At 31.3% G+C, this 18,422-nt stretch overlaps 1 protein-coding gene across 1 annotated transcript; it reads right to left on the bottom strand.

The window, feature by feature from the left end:
• Positions 1–9,007: 9,007 nt before the first annotated feature.
• LOC105623307 (proclotting enzyme-like) lies at positions 9,008–18,036 on the bottom strand. The gene is made up of 9 exons (XM_012204705.1): positions 17,568–18,036; positions 16,265–16,309; positions 14,443–14,697; positions 11,076–11,164; positions 10,760–10,845; positions 10,452–10,589; positions 10,213–10,349; positions 9,286–9,443; positions 9,008–9,166 (listed from the first exon to the last, which is right to left on the bottom strand). The coding sequence occupies exons 1-9, from the start codon at positions 18,034–18,036 to the stop codon at positions 9,008–9,010; spliced, it is 1,536 nt and encodes a 511-aa protein (XP_012060095.1).
• Positions 18,037–18,422: the final 386 nt, after the last annotated feature.

Raw genomic sequence — 18,422 nt, 5'->3', positions numbered from 1 at the left:
CAAATCTGCAAATCTGATGGTGGACTTCTCCTTAGACATGCAAAGAAATACAATTTTGATTTTTGTATTGCTGAAGAAGATTTTAAAGTGAGTCGAAACGTACAATGATAATTTGAATAAAAATTTAAAATTAAACTTTGCATGCTAACTACGCTGACTTTTATTCCTGCTTTTTGGATTCTTTTTCGATTTAAATTTGGGAGAGTCTGTAAGAACATTACATTATTATTAATTTCAATTAATTGTTTCATAAGAAAGGATCCGTACAAACCTCATGAAAATTGAATTTCGATCGAATCCGAAAATTTGATATGTTGTAGATCTTGTCATCCTGATAAAAAATCTTCATAGGTTCGACTTCCTATAATAAATCGTTTGATCTCTACGAATTTTTAAAATGGGCTGATATTAAAACTTTTATTTTCAATGAATACGGTGCATTCCTCATTATTTGCACTTTCTATGTATATTTTTAAGTAAAAGGTTATAAGGGTAATATTCTGATTGTTTCTCACAAATCGGGATGCTTTTGATTATTGTGAATTTCTTCGTCTGTCACAAATCGGAGTGATTGATTATTATTAGAGTTGGGAAATAACTAATTAACTAATTAACTAATTAACTTGTAACTAAGTTACAGTTATAATTATTTTTTCAGTAACTGTAACTTAACTTAGTTCCTTTTTTCCATCTGTAACTGTAACATAGTTACACTTCTTCCAATAACTAGTAACTAATTTAACAGTTACCTTTACAGTTACTTTACAGTTATTTTACATTTTTAATTTATTTGTCAATTTAATGTGTCAATTTAATTAGTTAAATCTGAATACTGATTAAGACTGCAGTCCATTTGATGCTACAAATGCTTCGAAGCATTTGTAGTGCTAAGGGTGCGTTCCATTTAATATACTCAACACTCGCATGTATCATTTCATTGTTTAATATTTGTAAACAACAAGAATAAAATGATACTTGCGAACGTTGCGGACGTAAGTGGAACGCACCCTGTGTTTTGAAATGCAGCCTGGAACATTTTATTATTTCGTCTGTTATTTGAGTTATCTCGCTTATTCCCGCGAAATTAAAGGAATTTTTTAATAAAATTGTATTGTAAACATAAATTATTTTTTTCTTTAATAGCCCTAATGATATCGACGTCACTCATATTGTTTTGTAATGATAACAGAAAAGTAATTGAAAAGTAACTGAAAAATTATTTTTCATATTATTTTTGTAGTAACTGTAATTAATTGTAACGAGTTTTAATTTTTAGTCTCGGTAACTTGGAATTGTAACTGGTTACTTTTGAAAAAAAAGAAACTGTAACTAGTTATTTTTCAGGGTTGTTAGCGTTACATAAAAAAGTAACGAAGTTACTGATTTATTGTTACTTATTTTAAAAATAAATAAAGGACAAACAGACAATTGAGAATTGACACAGTACACATAATCGATGCGTAATTCGCTTCGAAAAAGTTTTATCTTACATGAATAAAATAAAATTGTACATGTTTCAGCTAGTTTTCTAGCCTTCTTCAGCAAAAGAACGATGAAAAGTCTTGATCCATGAAATTGTAGACGAAAACTTATATGTTCTAAAACTTAGATGTTATAAAAATTAACATAACTGGGTCGTAATCATTGTGCAATAACCCTTACTTCGAAACGATTAGAGAATCGTTCTCACCAATTGCAAGGCTGGATAGTAATAATGACTAAAACCTTTAAATTTATAACTAAGTAGAGTTATAAGTGAAAATTTAATAATTTAATAACTTTAATAACTGTAAAAACCAACTTACTTCACGATGTAAAACAAAATTCGCATGTAGAATAGTAACGATGTAGAAGTAACGAAGTTACAAAGAAGTTGTTAATAAAAAATAAATCACTGAGTAAAATTGTCAAATAATGTAAAAAACAGTGTTAACACACCATTGTTTGTAATGATTAAAATAAATTATAATGTCAAAAGACTGTTATGTGTGAAAGTCCAGATTCAACTGACATGTATGATGTATTTCTCAAATCAAAGTCAGTAGAATGTCGCAAACAAATTATACTATATTAAATAAAATAATATATGTAAGCTATGCTTAATATATGTGTTCTCTCTATTAAAGACTTACTTTTTTTAGTAACGAATAAATAATGAAGTTACTTTTCCTAAATAGTAACGATAATTAAATCACAATTTTTAAGAACTAAGAATGAAATTTTAAATAAAATAAAATAACGTTATTTTTTTCGTTATTTCGTTGATATAAAGTTATTTTAAGGCGCGTTCACACCTTGGCAAAAAAGCAGAAAGTAGAATAGTAGTGGCCAGAACTCGCGCTGGTAGTAAATAGTACAAAGAGCCGAAATTGTTGACATTGCCTAAAGGATATATTGAACAACAATTACCTATTATTAAACAAAAATTTAAGATTCAACGATACAAACTAATTATAATTTGAAGTTAAGATATATGTGCTAATACAAATTAAAATATATATCATAATAAAGAATTAATAAGGAATTAATAACATATAAAATAAAACAAAAATATAAGCTAAAAAATTATTTGTTCTTATGTAGTTATAATTTACGTAAATACAATCATTTTTTTAAAATAATGAAAAAAGTAACAATTTTTTTGTTTACTTTTTAGAATCGGTAACGAGTAACGAGTAACGAATTATTTTTTACTGCAAAAAACGGTAATTTTAGTAACTCGTACTTACTAAAAAATGGTAACTTTAACCCTATTATTTTTACAAGTACAATAATTTTCCCAACTTTGTTCCCTCGCCTTTCAGAAATCGGGGTGCTCTTGATCATTGTGAGTTTTATATTACAAGATCCAATAGAAAAATGAATTTTTATTATTAAAAGAATATAATTTTCTTACAAAAAAAAATATTAATATTTAACTGATAAGAACTAATAGTATGAGTGCAATTATAAAAACAAAAAAGAAGTAAGCTATTATGAAAAGTAGCTCTAAAAAGAACTGTTTGTAAAAATAGTTGTGAAAACAACTGATTTAAAAAGTAGCTCTGAAAAGAATTAATAGATGGCAGAAGTTCAAACACGATCTCGGGACGCGCACAAAGATTCGTTGCGTACAAGCCAAATATTCGCTGAAATGAGAAAGCAACATTTCGACTGGCGAACGGTCTACTCAATAACAAACAAAGCGGACAGCAGTTCTTCTCGCGCCCTATATTCGTGCCCAAAATTCTGTGCCTTAGACATGAAACAACACAGAGTTGACTTAAATCTCAGAAATCAAGTTATCGACTTCGATGTCCTTATAGTCTTTTTGTGAGAAACAATTAAGTCAATATTATCCTTATAACTTTTTTTATTTAAAAATATACATAGAAAGATCAAATAATGACATAGAAATACACTGTACTTGTTGAAAATAAGATGGATATACGAGAGTTTTTGGAATTGCTGATTACAATTCCAACAGAAATACAAAATCTCAAAGTCAGAATTACAAAATCTAAAAAGGAGGATCCAATATAGTGATTATTTCTAAATTCGAATCCAAATTGCATAAAAATAAGTATCCTCAAAAATCCTCCAATTATATCCAATTATATTCAATTTCGTGCAAATTTAACAAAAAATTATGAATTTAGTCTAAAATAGTCATTATATTGGATCCGCCATTTTGAATTTTGTAATTCTGACATCAGAATTAGCGACTTCGAAAATTCATAAATGATTCATGATTTCAATAATTTGCTTAAAAAAAATGTGTCCCTCAAATAAAAAATGTTCCAAAATTAAAAAAATTTCCTTCGAAAAAACTAGCGTGCAAAAAATTCAGAAAAAAATATATATTATAATTTCAGATATGGAGTACACGCATAAAAATTTTCAAAACTCTAACACTTCACATTTAAGAATAGCCGAATTTATTCTGAAAAAAAAACGAGTTTTTTTTAAATTAATTGTTTATAATGAAATTACAAATAAATAAATTAACGTAATTTTTCATGAAAATTGCGTAATTTAAATCTTTAAGAATCTTTAAAAAGTACTCATACAAACTGCAAAATGGATCAGAAATATAAAAAAAACTAAGAACAAAAAGATAGGACGTATACGTTCCATTGCCTCTTAAAGAATTAAAAAATCCATTTTTTATACATAATTTTTTAAAGCAACTATGTGTTTTCTTTCTACCAACTGATTCATCTCATTATTCTGTTCATAAAAGTATTAAGGTACGATTATTAAAAAATTAATAGTTTACGAGATATTAATAGTTTACGAGGTGTGGGAAAAAATTCGTGGCGTTTTTCCCATTAGATGGCATTAAAAAAACGCCACGAACTTTTTCCCACACTTAATATTTAGTATTTCAACTTAGTATGCCAACAAGTGACAGAATAAAGTATAAAATATCTCGTGGTCAAATTATGTGTAAAAACAATCATACAATTCCATTAAAAAAATAGATATTATGATTTTCATATCTTTTTAGCGCGTTCATCTTGAAGAAAGACAGTATGACCAAAATACGTCCCTCTTGAAACCATGGAATTTTTGTTTACTTTTCCTTTTATTGTTAAAAACAAGCGAGTTATTCAAACCTGTTTTAAATGCCTCAACCTATGTGTGTGCGTGTGCGTATGCGTGTTACAATCAAAAAGTATTTAAAAATAATAAATTAAATAAAATTTATAAAAACTGATATTTTCATTTATACAGTACGTATTTCAGATTATTATAATAATTATTTAAAAAATTGATTTCTTCGAAACTGGGTCAATGGCTGAAATGGACACATATCTTTTTTTTTGCTTAAGAACAACCTGTAAAAAGCGCATCAAAAATTCTCGACTCCATCAACTGGTGTCCCCTTGTGAGTCGAAAAATTCTTTATCATTTTGAAATTTTCGCAATAATTAACAAGATATTAATTACAAAATATCACTGAATATTGGTTTTCAATAAATTTTATTCAAGTATATCAACTTTATAGAAAAACAGTGAGCGACAAAAATTGTTTATTTTCTTCTAATAAAGTTCTAAAAATTTTTTAAGAATTTTTTAATGTTTCATGTTAGTAAAAATAGTTGCCAATAAGAAAATGTAGTACTAAAAAGTTGATAAAAAATTCTAAAAAAATTCTTAGAGCTGTAGGAGAAAAAATAAATAATTGTTACCGCTTGTTGCTTTTTTATAAAGTTGATAATACTTGAGTAAAAAATTATTGAAGACGAATATTCGGCAAATTTTAGTATCTCGTTAACTATTGCGAAAATTGCAAAATGGTAAAGGACTTTTCAATTTAGTCCGCTCTATCAGCATACGAAATATTTGGCGGTCATTTTGGGACACCCTGTACATGTTTAATCGTAAAATTTCGCTATTATGTTATATCCGTCATTTTTATTTGGACATCAGATTTATAATTTAATTACCTTTCAAATCTATATATACAAAGTTTGATGTAATTTCTTTATTTAGAACTCGAATTTTCTATTTATGCATTCTTCGATTTCTGCTCCACTATACAACGTATGGATTTCACTCTAAATTATTGTAAATGTAAGTGATTTGGAACAATGTAGGTAACTTGGGACAGCATGTATTTTTGTTAAATTTAATTATGGTATTCATATGTGATCCATTCATGTGTGATTGAATTTAACAAAAGTATGCTGTCAAGTTGCTGCCTCAAGTTACCTACAATGTCCCAAGTCACCTGCATTTGCGATACTTTTACATTCGTGTAAAGTAAAATGGCTTTAAGGGGAAATGATCAAATTGTGGGAACATTGCAGATCGATATAAATCTTCGAATATACTATTGATTCAAAAATTCTTTTACAGGATTAAAATAGACGCAAAATTTGATGGTGCTGCAGTGGACTTTATATTAGGTGTACAACTTTGCTTCCGCCGTTTTCCTATAGATGGCTTTAGCGGTAAGTGGTGATCGAAATAAATAGATCATAGACGTCATACAATAAACTTGGGCATCTGTCAACATAACCTCATAGAAACATTAGTCGATTTGTCTGCATCATAAAATTATTCTCGATTGAAAATGTCAGTTTACGAGCCAAATTCTCGTCATTTGCGAGAGGTTTTAATTTTTTGCTTCAATATGAAGAAATCTGCGGCTGAGGTTCATCGAATGCTCTCAAATACTTATGGTGAGGCCGCTATTAGTGAAAGAACGTGTCGTGAGTGGTTTCAATGCTTCAAGAACGGTGATTTTGACGTCGAAGACCGGCATAGCGGTGGAAGAGAGAAGGTTTTCGAAGATGCAGAATTGGAGGCATTACTTGAGCAAGACTCAAAATCAAGAAGAATTGGCACGATCGTTGGGAGTGACTCAACAAGCCACTTCAAAACGCCTCAAAGCCATGGGAATGAATTCAGAAGCAAGGAAATTGGGTGCCGTACGAATTGAAGCCGAGAGATTGAACGGCGTTTGTTTGCTTGTGAGCTGCTTGAAAGGCAAAGACAGAAGGGATTTCTGCATCGCATTGTGACTGGGAACGAAAAATGGGTTCATTACGATAATCCTAAGCGCAGAAAATCATGGGGAGTTCCCGGCCATGCTTCCACGTCGACGGCCAAACCGAGGTCCAAGGTCATGCTCTGTATTTGGTGGGACCAGCTCGGCGTAGTGTATTATGAACTGTTAAAACCGACTGAAACAATCACAGGCGATCGGTATCGAACGCAATTGATGCGTTTGAGCCGAGCATTGAAAGACAAACGGCCGCAATACAACGAGAGACACGATAAAGTGATTTTGCAGCATGACAATGCTCGACCCCATGTTGCGAAAGTGGTCAAGACATACTTGGAAACGTTGAAATGGGAAGTCCCACCCGCCGTATTCTCCAGACGTTGTTCCCTCTGACTATCACTTGTTTCGATCAATGGCACACAGCCTGGCTGACCAACACTTCCGATCTTATGAAGAAATAAAAAATTGGATCGATTCGTGGATAGCCTCAAAAGATGACCAGTTTTTTCGACGCGGGATTCATACGCTACCCGAAAGATGGGAGAAAGTAATGGCCAGCGATGGACAATACTTTGAATCATAAATGTATAACCAGTTTTTTATAATAAAACCTCGAATTTCGGAAAAAAACGGCGGAAGCAAAGTTGTACACCTAATACTAAAATCGAAAAAAAAGTTAAAAACTTACATTTTTTTCAACTCGTAGAGTTGTTATCTGGTAGATGTTTCTTTAATGCAAATGTTTTACGGCTCCTATGGACAAAACGACAATGCAGCAACGTTTTACGTGCACAAATAATACTGAGTTCATGAAATTAAGATTAAAAGCAATAAATGATTTATTAAGACCGTAATGTGAATAATGTGAGTAATGTGAATAAGATTAAAAGCTTAAAAAGAAAGATTTATATCAGTCTGCAAATTATACATGCATATGAATTATCATAGAGCTTATATTACTGGAGGGAGAATGCTCTATCCAAGCAATGAGTGGAAAGTGTGAGCAAGATCTGAGAGACAGAAGATGTATATTCTATCCTGCTCAATAACTTTTCTTCTTTCTGCGTATTTGCCAAAGAGGATAGAAGTGGATAAAAAAAATATTTCTATCCTTTAGATCTTGCTCATAACTCAACGTAAATATTCCCTCTCCAGTAATGTAAGTTCTATGATATAAATGCTGAGAGACTTGAAATGGTAAACAAAGTAATAATTATGTCTAATAATAGATGCTCGTTCTTGCAAGAGATGGCATTGCAATATGTTAGAGTGGCTGCGTTTGGCAATGTCGCTCGGGCCTTTGATGCCTTGGATTCATCATTTTATCCTTATTTAACATTAATGTGTCCGAGCGACATTGCCAAATGCAACTATTAGAGATAATAATCAGAATTTGGCGAAAGCAATCACTTCTGATTGATTCTCCATTTTGATCCATTCGGTATTCTTCGGATAGCTTTGTACGTTTTCCTTGTCAGAAAATGAATGCGAAGAAAAGAAAAAGATAAATAGCTACAAATAAATGAATAAAAAAATCTATTTATGTCAAAGAGATTAGAAATCGCTTCGAGATTTTGAACAAAGAAAAAAATTAATAAATTACAATTGCACGATTCGGTCAATTGATCAACTCGATGAGTTTCTTCAGGTATTGTCCTCACGTATTGTCCATCACGTATTCTAACAGTGCGCCCTTTTCCATTTCTCGAACGTTTGATCTAGAGATATTATTTCTATGTTACAGAATCTCTATTAAATAAAGACAGATGAATGCATTTGACACACAACGATATATATAATAAATATAAGAAATGAATAAAAGATATCACTATTATCGAATTTGGAATTAAAAAAAGTCTGTATTGCATGATGTAAAAATACCAGATGTTTCGTTTCCGTAGTTGTACAATAGTAGCGTGAAAAAATTGGGCAAAAATTTAATTGGCTGTTCCAATATATGTCAGCGCTATTATTACGCAGGAAAGTCAATTTGGGTAAAAATTTGATTGGTTGTTTTTAGTATTATTATGTTATCGCCATTATGCACAACGGAACACCTGAGGTTTGTTCGCATGCTCTAACATGCTCTAAAATCCTCTCCTATCATAGCATTTACTCATTCTAATACGCTCGTTGAAGTGAGTAGCAGCTATAGCAGAAGCATATTGGAATATGCTGAAACATACGACGCGAATAAATTTAGTATCCTTATATGATCTGTACTATCAATCTCGATCAAGTTCAGCCGTCGCTCCAGCATCCCCTTAATTTCTTTAGGCATGGTCCGTTCTCTGGAAGTCAGTTTAAATTAATCTTCTCGTTAAATTCTTTTGTCACGTTGATTCTCAGACTGATCACTCGAAGAAATAATTTCTTAGACGTGATCTAGATCCCGGAAATCATTCTCTGACATGAAAGATACCCGAACTTTGTTTCATGCAAAGTTCGCAGCTCTTCAGGATTCTCAAGATCTCTCCTCCTGAGAATAGTTCTTCCGCGGTTGAGGACGCGTTACGAGTTTATGACATACGTGATCCAATCGACAGTTTTGGCCACCCGATGATAGATCCCTGGTTGGCCTGGCTGTGCGCAGGAATAACCTGCGGACACAATGCCGATGAGGTACCATCGACCAGTTTTTTCTAACATCAACGGACCTCCACTGTCACCCTGAAATTTAAATATACTTTTGAGAAAACGTATTCGCGAAGAAGAGATGGGAAAAAAAGGAAACGGAACGACAATTAATCGTTCAAACAGTACGCACCCACGATGACGAAAGCGCTTACCTGACACGAATCCTTACCGCCGCTGCGATAACCGGCACACATCATCTCATCATGAATGACGACGTTGATGCCATTGGACCGATGCCACCGTTCACAGAGACGATTATCGATCACGGGCACGTCTACCGCTTGCAATGTTTTTGGCCGTAATCTAGAACCTAAATAAAATAATTCGTATAACGAGACAATTAATAAAAGGTAAATGATTGCGTTCAGTAGAGAAAGCAGCTTTACAACTGTTCTAAAATTCTCGAATATAATTGGTTTATATATTTAGATCTAGTGAGAAACTAAGGGCAAGATCAATCATATTAAAGAATTTTACAATAGTTGCAAAGCTGCTTTTTGTGCTGAACGTAACCAATGACAAGATTATTTATAACAAATCAATATAAAGTTAAATGTGGGACACACTTTATTTCTCTCTTTGAATGTGTATGCATGTAAGTCACTCTGTGAAATTTTTTTCTAAAATTCTTTATAATATTTCAGAATTGTTTTTCAGAATTTCTGTATAATTTTATAACTTTCTAGAAAATTTCTCAAATCTTTTTAATTGGATCACTTTTCAGAAGTACTTGAGAAAATAAAAAATCTTTTATATAATTCTTTCTATTATATTTATAATAAAAAATCTTTTATATAATTCTTTCTGTTATATTTATAATTTTGAAATATTCTAAAATTTATAAAGTTTTTTCTCGTTAAGTTTTATTACTTTTAAAAAATATTGAAACTTTTAAAAATAATTTTTCATCAATAAACATTTTTTTCACCAAAGTAATGCTTATTATATTAATGATATTATAAGAAATTATCTAGTAATTAGAGCTAAAGTATTTTAATCCAGAATTTATAAGATGAGAAATGAAAAGTGAATTTAAAATTGTAACGGACGAATAAAATGATTTTTTTCACTAAGTTCACCTGCTTGCAAAGCGCCCCATCCAGCAGCCCAGCCATATTGCCCTAGAAAATCTTCATTTTTCTCTGGTAGGCATATGGGCCCTATATGAGGCATATAATGAACCGGTCGATCTAATCGAAGCACAGCCACATCAAATCTGATAAACAAATGTGAGAGACGTGAAATCAATAGAATTCATGTTCTGTTCAGCATTCGAGGTATTCATATGAGATGTTGTTAGTAATACATGCGAACACACCTGTCTGCCTGTGGCGTGAATTTGAAATAAGGATGCACTCTAATTTCTCGAACTCCAAAAGTATAAGCTGGCAGAGATTCGGTCGCAGAATTCACCACATAATCACCGAGAGTAACCTGGACTTGTCTTGCTGACGCTCTAACATTCGAAAAATTTATTAAATATTCTAATTAGTAATAATTTGCATTTAAAATTTAACAAATACATAATTATTTTTAAATTAAATACAAGTTTTTACGTTCTCGTCAAAAAGAATTCAAATAGAGACCTCTGCTAATGAGCTACTCGTATGCAAATTCCCCACTCACTTTGCAACGCAATGCCCAGCGGTGACAACGTGAAATCGATTGACCAAAGTGCCGCCACATCTACTAGAACCAATCCGTATGTAAGCCTGCAAAAAAAAAATAATTTTAACGATAATTTTATCAAAATCCGAACTAAAGTCTAATACACAATTGAAAAGTACAAGCAAACAGAATAATAGATTTCAATCTATATTCGAAACATCTATCAGAATACACAGTTTCTGATAGATTGAAATTTATTATTTCCTCTTTCTATACTTTTCAATGATATATTAGGCTTAAGATGTCTCACATTATTGTCACATTATTGTCTGACCTGCCACGGGAAACTGCCGAAACCAGCCTCGTCACCGCCGACGATCCTCCTCTGCGCAATTTGTTTCGAGACGATTGGTATGCCGCAACCTGCAAAACACAATCACCTGGATTCGCATGCAATTAAAGTGTCGCCGTTAAAATTAATAGGATGATTGTCAGATCTAATTATTTGGCGTGAAGATTTGCTCTAGAGTTGCCAAATTTTTCCTTCTGAAATAGACAGCAGGTCAAATAAATTAATTCCAGAGAAACGGTAGAACTCTTGTAGCAATTAAAATATTCATATATACATGAAATAGTTGAAATAGTAACGAAAAGCGATAAACAAAATAGAGAATCCTAAATTATTCTGTGTACAGAACATGAAAATTCTATCTGTCGCAATCTGTAATTACAATAACGCTTAAACATTCTGTGACATCAATGCCTTTAAGTCGAGTCACAAATTGTCAAAGGTATATAATAATCGATCACGATATTTCTTCTCTTCGCCGAAATTGGACTTGGAGTAATGCGATGATTCTTTATAAACTCCTTCTGTTTGATATTAATGTTGAGTCTTGATCTACATTGCATATAACTAAGTAATTTTGATGGTAATCAAGTAACTCGTGGTGCTATATTATACTCGAACATCTGACAGGTGAAAGAATATTATTCATGATTGTTCGAATATTAGCCTAAATTAAGTCTGTTGATAAAAATAATTTTGATTAAAGAACAAGTATTCATTGATAATAATTGGAAATCATATTTTTAATTAAATTTACATCATTTGAAGAACATAAATTTGGAAAATTTAAAGATATATATATATATATATATATATATATATATACACACACACACACACACACACACACACACACACACAAAATTATTTTAGATTATTATATTTTTTATAAATAACTTAAACAATATAATATTTATAATTCATTGAAGTTAAAATCTTCACATGAAATACTCATCATATGTACATTATAAAATCAATAATTTAAAATAATGTCCTTGATAATTATTATTGATAACATTAACTATTTTTGTACACATGCGGTATAATTATTTTTTGAATTACAACATTTTAAGAAGAATAAAAATTCTGAAACTATTAATTTTATTCCACAATATATTACAATTTGAATTATAGGAAAGTTAAAAGATCTTTTAGATTTATTACTTTTTTTAGACTTGCGAAGGATATTTTTCGATTAGTCGCGAATAAATTCATGCGCTTATTAGTGCATCGCATTGTTTAAAGTAATCCCTTGCGAAACACGATTGTCGCAAATGCAACGAAGCGTTTTATCGAGCAGATTATGAGAAGGAGACGGAGTATAGATCGCCAAAGTTTTATGAGCCGATGGCAATACAGAAAAACTGCGTTTCACCAATAGAAAATTAATCCGCGAACGACGACAGCTGTTATGATATCTACATCAACTCGCCTGTTACACTTTCTATAAATTTCAAGAGTTTATACTATTCCTTTGTAAGAAATGACCTACGATTTCTATTGTGTAGTTTTTTATTCATTAATCCAACAAGAATTACATTTCTTCGTTCAAGCGAACACTTGCTTTTGACAAAACTGTTTTTATTTCGCTGTGAAAAATGCAAAGGGATCAAGGAGACGACCGTCAACAGACATTTATTGGAATTCAGACGGATAATCATGTGGAAAAAACACAATGTTACAATACCGATAAAAATAATCTTTAGGCAAACATGCATATGAAAAGGCAGAACTTCTTTACTTAACATGCTTGGATTGTATATCACGTACATGCAGATTAAGAAAAGATCGAAGGAACAAAAAATATGAGTCGACGAATAAAAGAACTATTGATATTAAAAAGAAAAAAGAACTCAAGATGATAAATGGAAGACATCCGGCAAGGAAACTGTGTAATTTTTTTTAACGGGAAAGAAGTGGAACTGCATGCTTAGAATACACACGAACGTATGGAGTCGTGAAATAATTGATGACAAAATAATCGACAGGAAATTAGAAGAAGAAGAACAAGAGAAAAAAGAAAGACTTAAGAGACAAGATAAATGTACAAACTTCTATATATTACACTACACTGGTAAATTCATAACGTCAATTTATACTCAATTCGAGTTTTTTGTTTTATCATTTCTGTAAATCGTCACAGCAACTATTCAATATGTCATTAATTTAATTAAAACAATAAAGTTAGACAATTTATTCAAGAACATTAAACTTTGCTCAAAAGTTTATTATTTAATAACTGCATATACTTTAATTTGTGGACGTTGTTTACTTTAAAAACTAATTGTTGAAATGAATTGATTTACATTTTGACATATGGAAGTTTTGAAAATAATAAAATGTTATTTAACTTAACGGATTGAGTTATCATTGCTCCTTGCTATCTAACAGAGTAAATCGCCAACAGCGGTTTTTTTATTGAAGCCGTGCCATCATATTTAATATGGAAAAAAAATCATAAACAAGATATAAAGATTTAATATAATTACCAAATTATAATAAGATTTTATTAAGACAAAATGAAATTAAATATTAAGTATAAGCATATTCAAGCCTATAACAGTCAAAGCTAGATCTTTTCAATGTCTAAATAATTCACAATAAATTATCTATATCCTATATATATAATATGTGCATATATTTTTGTAGTTATTCAAACTGCGCGCCGAAATTTTTCCGGATTTTATCAAACGCAATGCAATTAACTACTGCAATAATATTACAAGTTAAATTAAATTGATAAGCAAATTCTCAATCTTTGATCCGATATCATATTAAGGGTGTTAATGTACACGAAACCTTAAATAAATTTATTGCGAAAAATATTACCGGCTGGGATTTGAACCCGGATCTCTTGTATTCCGTACAAGCGTCCTAAGTCGTTAGACTACTGAGGCTATGTCTATATTATTGCAGTTTAATTGTGTTTGATAAAGTCCGAAAAAATTTTGGCGCGCAGTTTGAATAACTACAAAATATGATATATATGCATGTACATATATAGGATATAGATAATTCTGTGAATTATTTAGATATTGAGAAGATCTAGTTTTAACCGTTATAGGGTTGAATATGCTTACTTAGTATTTATCAAATTATACAACACAGGCATTTTTCAATTTTTTTCATTTAAAATTGACAATATCTATTATTTATTTATTTATTTAATTTAAACCGCACATATTCTTAGTGTATAGTGCACATTATTTTACAGTAAATACGGCTATTAGCTTTACATTTTATTGAATTCTAGATTAGCGGTTATAATATACAGAAGTCTATGGATAAGATCTCATGCTTTCAAATGTGATGTTAAAATACGGATGGCATGCTTTTCGAAGGAAGGACTTACGATCGTCGCTGTCGGTCTCCGTGTACAAATCCAGTGGAAGTGGCCGAGATTGATCTCTAGGTGACTCGATCAGGTTATAATCAGTGAGAGCTTTAGTGGGGTCTTTCCGCTGACAACACGCGTACATAATGCCGCCGCAGCTGCCGTCCAATAGGCCAGCAGTCATCCAGCACATTAGAAAAAATTCGCAGCTTCGTCCGTCCGTACACAATGTATCGTCGCCTTTCCACAGCGGTCTTTTTTGTTGACGCATCTCTGCAGAAAATATGGAAACTCTTGTCTTCCACGACTGTCAAGTTACGTAATCGTCCTGAGCGACTGTCGAGCTATGCGCGGTCGCAATTCCAGTCTGGCCGAAGAAGAAAACGTCCGAACAGGTTTGCGGAAAGACGTCATTGCGGTTACTAATCTAATCTCAATCTATATGACTACAAACCGGCAACAGGAATGAGAGAGATTCCGAGAGAATGCGAACTCCTCTCAATCGGATGTCAATTATTAAAATTGAAAACTTATTAATATCGATCAACTAGATACAATTGTGACTACATATTAATAGTTTAAGACACACACAGTGGCTCTAATAGTGCTAGAAGTTGAAACTATTTATAGAATGCAAATTTTTCGAATCAATTTTTCGATACTTAATTATTGATGCTTAATGCAATTATCAAGCAACAATTGAAGGAAATGTAAAGCCGCCGTTTTTATTTTCACCGATTACTCCAAGTCGAACTTCAAAAGATGAAACGGCCGCAAGTTAAAATCCAGGATTAATAGTTTGGACATATAAGGATAAAAAACTTTTTGTATTTGTGTTAAAATCGGTCCTTGAAATCCTTAAAATCATTGTATTAAATTTTTAACATATCTGATTGTTAATTTAAGGTTGTATTATTTGAATATTTTGTATTAAATTAATTCAATAGTTCTTAATCGCCGAAACAACACAATCCATAATTAAATAAATAATATAAAAATAAGATATTTTAAAATGTTAATATATTAAGATAATTAATGAATAAAATATGATATGTCAATTTAACATATAAATGTTAATTTATCATATTATAAATGTTAATTATACTGAAAAAATATACTGTCACAATTTGAATACAAATTGTGTCAGTGTTACGTTTTTGTGTTAACTTTTACATGTTCTAGCATATTTATTTTGTGATAATTAACACAAAAATTCTGATGGACTGTTTGGGAAACATGAAAATGTATTAAATTTAATACAAATTTCCGACTGTGGTGTAGCAAAATAGAAAGAATTAATTAAACTTTCAACTATTTGATTTTTACTTTAATTGAAGATCAGATTTCTAACTTAATTCTATGATAATTTGTCTAAAACAAAGTAATATTAAACGACAATTAAACGATTAAATTTTGCTGAAATTTATTAGGATAAGACTGTTGAAGGTAATAAGTGCGATTAATAGAAAAAATATCGGCATGATAATATTAATCGTTTTTCTAAGACTTTCTACACAGAAATATTTAGGCAATCGTAAAAGGATCTCGTACTAGTTCAACGTGACAATGATTTACCATCCAGCAAAGCGCGACGTCGACGATGTCGTAATGATTGCCATGTCTTGAACCACGACGGAAGTCGACTGTAATGGAAATAAGTTTCGCGCGCCATTAAGAAGTAGAATATTGCGCGACTAATCATTTGATTTTTATGAATTCACGCGAGTGGACGATCAATTAAGCAAAAATCGCAAATTTTAAAAGAATTGGAAATTCCCTGAAATAATATCGTTAGGGCTAACTATCGTACTTTATAATTCCGCTGACAAGTTGTACGTACCTGTTTCTAATCTAGGGTAATCATCCGGCATCTGTTTTCGGAGATCTGAAATAAAGATGCTATTCTGGAAAAACGTCATAGTAAAACAAAAGAAAAAAAATGTTTTCTGCAAAAAGAATAGGTCGTTCAATTTTGATCTTGAAAAAAATGCATAGAATTTCTAATTCAATAAATAATTCAAACAAATTATTTAAAATTAGAAGAAAAAAGAAATTGAGAATTAATGACTGTGAATATGAGAATTAATTGACTCTCATAGCTGTTTAAGATTACTTAGTTTAAGATTGTTTAAGATTAAATACCGTCCAATATTTTTGTATATACGGTTTATATACATGATTCATAATGATAAATTAGTAATAATTTGTCATAGTTTGTTGCACCAGCATTACACATTCTAGATATGCTTGCGAGTTAGTTTATTCGATCGGTTCGTTTATAATTGAAGAGATATATGTTGGTTCGTTTATAATTTAAATACTTTGAAAGTTTCATATAATAATGTATTTTTGTATTTGCACGCTTCTCTACTCCATTGATGAAGCGCTGTTTGCACAGTAAATTGAATTATCAGAAATGACGGGATTACGCGAGTACGCAAAGGAAAGGAAGAAAGTAAAAGGGAAAAGTTATTTATTATGCATTCAAAGAATAACGAGCAAGGATAAATGCAGGCCTATACGAAAGATTGCTTATATGTCTACTAAGTATTAGAGATGTCTAACCTATAATTTCTAATACTGCATTTGAAGCATTGAGAACGTGTATTTAAAACATATATGTATACATATATATACAAATACATATATATATACAAAGACATATATGAATCTGAATCCTTTAATTATACTAGAAATTATATGCAATTTACAATTTATAGTCCAAGAAATTATAATGGAAGTAAAAAAAACATATCTCTATAATTTTCAGTTAAATATTTATTTTAATCTTTCTGTCAATGCACAGAATATCCATATCAAATTTTTCAGTAAATTTTTTTTATTTTTTTGTTTATTTTTTGAGAATTTGATCATGACACTTCAAAAATTCTTTGAACGACAAAAAAAGATTTTACACAAATTTTATCTTGTTTTTATTTTTAAATTTTTTACGAAAATCTTGTGAATAAAGTAGTGAAAAATAAAAAATTATTGACAGAAGATTCCAAACAGAAATGATAAAAGAGATTGATATAATAGTACTAATCCACAAATGAAAAATATAAGCTCTAAGTGGCTGTAATAAAGATTAGATTTAGTATTATTCCAAAAAGAGAAAAATAAAAAGAAAGCAGATATTTTACCTCTAATATCGTCCTCGAAATCTGGCAACTGATTAGACTGCTGGAAAAAGGAAGTCGCGCCACCTCCGACTGGCGGCAGGAAATCGTTGTCACGAAATATCAGTCGTGGTGTCCGATGGGACATCACCGGCCTGTTGTAATCGGCGGGAGTTCTCCAGAAGGATTTGTGTTGTCTCCACGACCCTGGGAATTGAGTCTGTGGAATGAAACGCGTGACCGGATGCGGCCCAAAATTCCTACCATGTGGCATTGAATCGGTCTCGAGGAGATAAGCAGATCCTGTTGGAAATCGCACGTATCTTCGCCGGCGGATTGCCATCACCCTAGTATGATTGGTTTCATCTCTTCGCATATCGACAACCGAGGAATCAGATTTCGTAAATTGCTCTATCTCGCTCGTCATCAAGCTCGAGGAAAGACTCAGAATGACTGCAGCTAGAAGCCAATGATGCGGCCTCGATATATCCATCGTTTTACTGAACGATTAGAAATTGATAGAGATCAAGTGCTCAAAGTCTCGTGATTCCGTTTATCGACAATTGATCTCTGCAAATGGTGTACGTTTCATTTAGAAATCGCGCGATTCATATGAATTTATTTCACTTAGTCAATCTACTCATCGACTTCATTCCGTTTTCCATTTCCACGAAGGATGCAAGCGGTCTCGTCGTTTAGTGGTTGCAATGAGATAAGATATAATAAATTTCTTCACCACGCTGACTTCGCCACCTTTAAAAAATTAAAAATTATATACGAGGATAAATCAGAAAGTAAAGTAAATTTATTTATTTCTCACTTATAAACGTTAATTTGTAACAAATTTTGTGTAACAATCCATAAGTCTTTTGGATTTCA

The sequence above is a fragment of the Atta cephalotes genome (assembly GCF_000143395.1).
Source record: "Atta cephalotes unplaced genomic scaffold scaffold00055, whole genome shotgun sequence".
Lineage (NCBI taxonomy): Eukaryota > Metazoa > Arthropoda > Insecta > Hymenoptera > Formicidae > Atta > Atta cephalotes.
This window is presented reverse-complemented; position numbering and strand designations above follow the sequence as displayed.